Raw genomic sequence first — 4,704 nt, 5'->3', positions numbered from 1 at the left:
TATACAAAGTTCAGACCAAACTCAGCAATTTATTTGCACATAAGGAGCCTGTATCAAGAATGAACTGAAGAATTTAGGGATCTCTCATAAGCATGGACATGGCCTGCAAATACCAAGCCCGACATGTACTTGACAAACCATTTCTCGAAAGCAGCCCTCCATATAATGTGCAGCATTGATGTTCATGTGGAGCATGGATGAGAACCAATTGGGGAGTGTATTTTGCTAACAATAACAAAAATACTTGTATCAGAATAGTCATAATAATCTACAAAAAGTGACTACACTAAAAATAGAACATCCAGCTGTTCAACCATATAGATGCTGCTAAAACATAATATAATGGTCAGAACATGCTGCCAGTGTATAAAGAATAACTCTGCTAATCATTCAGCATAGCATCTCATAATGGTCAGGGTACAGGGTTCAGGATTATAGCAGAATTTCAAAGAAGCGACGTACCATGAAGGCATGAACAAACACGCTGTACTACGACCATACGGCCCACATTTCCCGTATCAAACAATGTCTTATACCCTAAAAGAAGGCGCCTTGGAGGAAAATAGTTCATTCAGGGGGCACATTGCAGGCACCTGAATTAATACTCCATGTGTACCATCTCAGTTCTTCCTGCTGCATTATGATTCAGTTGCACAGCTCAGAGAAAACATGGAGTTTCTATCAGCCTTGTTACCAGTACAGCAATTCAGAGTTCCAGACCCATTGACTAACTGAGGAAGCTGGGATGCAGAAAATTCATTAAGAGGGAACAACTGCGTAAGTAGTGATCCACACATGATCAGGTGGTCTTCCACTAGTGCAGTTCACAGAATATGGAATCCGTCTATGAAAATAGATAACTTTACAAAAAGGAAAACAATTGAACTACACATTTAACGCCCCTCTTCCATTGTCATAGTCATGCCATTAAGAGACATTTCCAGGTCATAGTCATGCCTTTGGTCTTCAACTTCATACTTCCGATGCCTAAAATATACAGGCTCCTTTGGAGTAGGAAGCGGGGCTGTTTCATTTTCTAACATGAACACGGTGGATGACATGAGTGGACGAGCACTTGGATCGTCTTGAACACACAAGAGACCTAACTGAATACACCGCAGAACTTCATGAAGTGGACAGATCTCCGTAATGGACGAGTCCACCAATTCTCTTGCATTTCCATCTTTCCATAAGCTCCATGCCTAAGTCAATAAAATTATCAATTTAATATGATTTTTGGATTTGTTAAACTTTCGAGCATTTTAGTGAACTTACATAAGCTATAAGGCTTGGAAAGTCCATGACGAGATGGGATGAACTGATCTTTAACCCGCTTACAATCTCCAAGAGTAGAACACCAAAGCTATAGGTGTCAGACTTGACAGAAAAGGAACCTTCCATTGCATATTCAGGAGACATGTAACCGCTGTTTGAATCATTCAAAAAAAAATGAATTAGTTAAGTTGAAGAAAATTACCATCTTAACCTTTACCTGGTGCATATATTACTTACTATGTCCCAACAACACGGACAGTGTTCACTTGTTGTTCATTTCCTCCAAAGATCCTTGCCATACCAAAATCTGATATTTTAGGGTTCATTTCCGCATCTAACAAGACATTGCTTGCTTTGAGATCTCTATGGATTATTGTTAGCCTTGAATCTTGATGGAGATAAAGAAGCCCTCTCGCTATCCCTTTAATTACCTTAAACCGGATCGGCCAATCAAGCACAAAATTTCTTGTGGCATCTTGCAAGAAAAGTGCAAAGTTCAAAGCATTAACAACCATCACAAATTCAGTGATTCTAAGAATGATGAGACATGACCATGAGAGCAGAACATACCAAAAAGGAAGGCGTCTAAGCTTTTGTTAGGTAAGTATTCATATATCAATAACTTCTCATCTTCGTGAGTGCAGTAACCAAGAAGCCTAACTAAGTTTCTATGCTGCAATTTGGCAATCAGAACCACTTCATTTCTGAACTCGTCAGCCCCTTGACCAGAACTCTTACTTAGCCTTTTGACAGCAACTTCATAGCCACCTTGTGACCGTCCCTAAACAACACATCATTCTTCAATTGAACAAAAGATGGGAACTTTTTTGTATCGACGATGATCAGGTTAAATTTTTTTACCTTGTAAACTTTCCCGAAGCCACCTTTCCCGAGCATGTTGTAGTCTGAGAAATTGTCCGTTGCAGTAACAACATCTTCAAAGCAAATATATGGAAGTTCTATGGTTTCGTTCTCAAGTTCGATAGATTTGGAATTTTTCGACTGTTGTCGTGCATATTTATTCTTAATTTTCTTGATTCGTCGTTTGCCTACAGAAATAGCTTTGTATCAATATTGTTTCTTATGAATAACTCATGAATTGCATCCTGTAAAAGGGAGCAAATATTGTTTTTACCTCTTGACTTGCATATCCACACAAGGCTGACGCATGTGAGTATTAGAATACTAGCAATTATTATTGGGAGTACAATCTTCAATACACTACTCTCCTTGTCAACTGCAAAAAGCCAGAAATTTAGGAAGAGAATGATGCTTTCAAAATATAACATGCATTTTTTGCTGGTGTTGTGTTTGTCGTGATCACTGATCAGTACATCATCTTCCTAACCGCATCTAGCCATTTCTGGGAGCACAATCTTCGATACATTACTCTGTTTCTCAACTGCAGAAAGACAGAAATATAGTCCAGCAAGAGAATGATGCTTTCAAAATTTGATACACATTTCTTGCGATGTTGTGTTTGTCGTAATTATTGTGTCATCCCAAACCACATCTAGCATTCAAGATAGAAGGGATATGTCACGCCGTACAAAAGCGCACAAGGAAAGATGTATACCTGTTGAGCTGGCTAGACGGAGGTACAGGTTCTCGCCATCACGAAACTTTCCCGTATCGACAAGCTCCCCCAACCAAATCAAGCACCTTGACACGTCATCAGACGTGCTGCCATTTTGCAGGTTAGCATAAGCATACGCAGTGCAATTGCAACTACGGCTGCACTCTGCTCTGCATTGGTCGATGCCTCTGTTCCTGACATATACAAACTTATCGGGGATCTTCATACCTCTCAAGGTCAAGAAATTATCGCCACCATCACATTTCAGATCCTCCTTTCTCCGACACCCTCTGGAGAAGTTAACACCATCAGGCTCAAACCCACTGAGGCAGTTGCATTTCGGAACTGTTTCAGTGGCATCACAGTAGCCAAATGGTCCGCAATAGGCGTAGCAGTCACAGCTAGGACTTGGCTGCTCTGTGAAAACCTCCCATGTTGACGAGTTGCTGTTCCACGCCAGAAACCTGAACATGCCCGTGTAGTGCAGCACCATTCGCATGCTTGGCGAATCGTCGGAGACGGTGAATGTCATGTATAACTTATCCCCTCTGTAGACAATTCTTAGGGTCATGATGAAGCCAGCGCTACCTTGATACGAGGCAGTGACCAGTTCACCATTCCACGCAGACCTGCGCCAATACGGTCTCGTCCCATTCCAGATGACAACCTGGAGGTCCGAACTAGGGTCACCGCCCATGGAGTAGTCGCTGCTGGCTGGTTCATCAGGACCCCTCCAAGCAACAAGGCGAGTGTAGATGTCATCATTTGCACTCAGTGGTAAAGGCATGCCGGGGAGGATGGTGTCGGTTGGGTGATGGAAGCTCTGCCATATGTCTGTGCCGTTTGGCATCCGGATGACCAAGTTTCCAGAGTCGAGCAGTATAGCAGCGTTTCCGGTGGTTCCGGATGTGAAGTTGTTCATGGTTGTCCAAAGAGCGCGGCCTTGGGAGTCAGACAAGATGAGGTCGGAGTTGTTGGTCAGAACCAGCTTCCCAGGAGAAGCGTTGGTGATTGGGTTGTCGCGGTTAGCAACCCACACATATGTAGGCTCAGGGATGTTGTTGTACCATATGCCGACATATGAGTCTGCAGTTGAGTTCTTTGGGTAGAAGAAGCCAAGAGCAAAGACACCATTGTCTGAGACGAGCTTGTCGCCGGCGGCGAGTGGCTTTGCGGGAGTAAGGCGGTCGTCGGATTTGCAGAGACAAATCAGTGACAGGAGGACAAAAACTTGGAGGGGAGCCATACCTATTCAGCCTTCTCTCGCAGATGCCTCATGTCTCTGCTGTGAGGATCAAAGGCAAGGGATATTTTTAGAGGGAGAATGGCATGAAGATGCTTCGGAATCGATTGCTTGATCGGAGCCTTGGACGATCTAAGGCCACAAGGTAGTAGAGGAAAACGCTGCTCTGGCTTTTGTGTGGCTTTTGTTGAAATTAGCTCATCAGTCAATCACATTTGCAGGAGTCTCAGATGACCACACAATACAAGGTGCAAGAGTGAGTATTATTATTCAGCATTGGCTGCTGCTCTGGTCTCCGTGGGGAGGTTCGCACCAAGAAATATCTTCTAGCAGGCTATAGCCTTTTCGTTGTGTTGCGTACAGCGGACAAACTTGCTCTTGGCGGCATACGAAAGCGTGGGCTAAGAAGTACTAGTAGTAGTAAAACTGCACAAGTAGTATTCTTACTGAAGAACAGGAAAGGGGATAATGGTAAGAAATTGGTTACCGTCAGGTGGAGCTCCAGCGGGGTGGCTCGCGGCGATGGTGTCGGCGGACGCCGACGGCGTAGGGGAGTGCGGCGCACCAAGCCGAGCGACTAGTATACCGGCGGTAAGCGTGGCGGGTCCAT

At 43.8% G+C, this 4,704-nt stretch overlaps 1 protein-coding gene across 1 annotated transcript; it reads right to left on the bottom strand.

Annotated features, from left to right (window-relative positions):
- Positions 1-663: 663 nt before the first annotated feature.
- On the bottom strand, positions 664-4,023 carry LOC123047265 (G-type lectin S-receptor-like serine/threonine-protein kinase B120; the record flags this gene model as incomplete). The annotated part of the gene is given in 7 exon segments (XM_044470761.1): positions 664-1,202; positions 1,276-1,426; positions 1,513-1,750; positions 1,846-2,056; positions 2,137-2,324; positions 2,411-2,512; positions 2,852-4,023. Coding segments are annotated over 7 exon segments (2,371 nt in total), but the record flags the coding sequence as incomplete, so codon positions are not given.
- Positions 4,024-4,704: the final 681 nt, after the last annotated feature.

Source organism: Triticum aestivum, chromosome 2B (assembly GCF_018294505.1).
Source record: "Triticum aestivum cultivar Chinese Spring chromosome 2B, IWGSC CS RefSeq v2.1, whole genome shotgun sequence".
Taxonomy (NCBI): domain Eukaryota; kingdom Viridiplantae; phylum Streptophyta; class Magnoliopsida; order Poales; family Poaceae; genus Triticum; species Triticum aestivum.
This window is presented reverse-complemented; position numbering and strand designations above follow the sequence as displayed.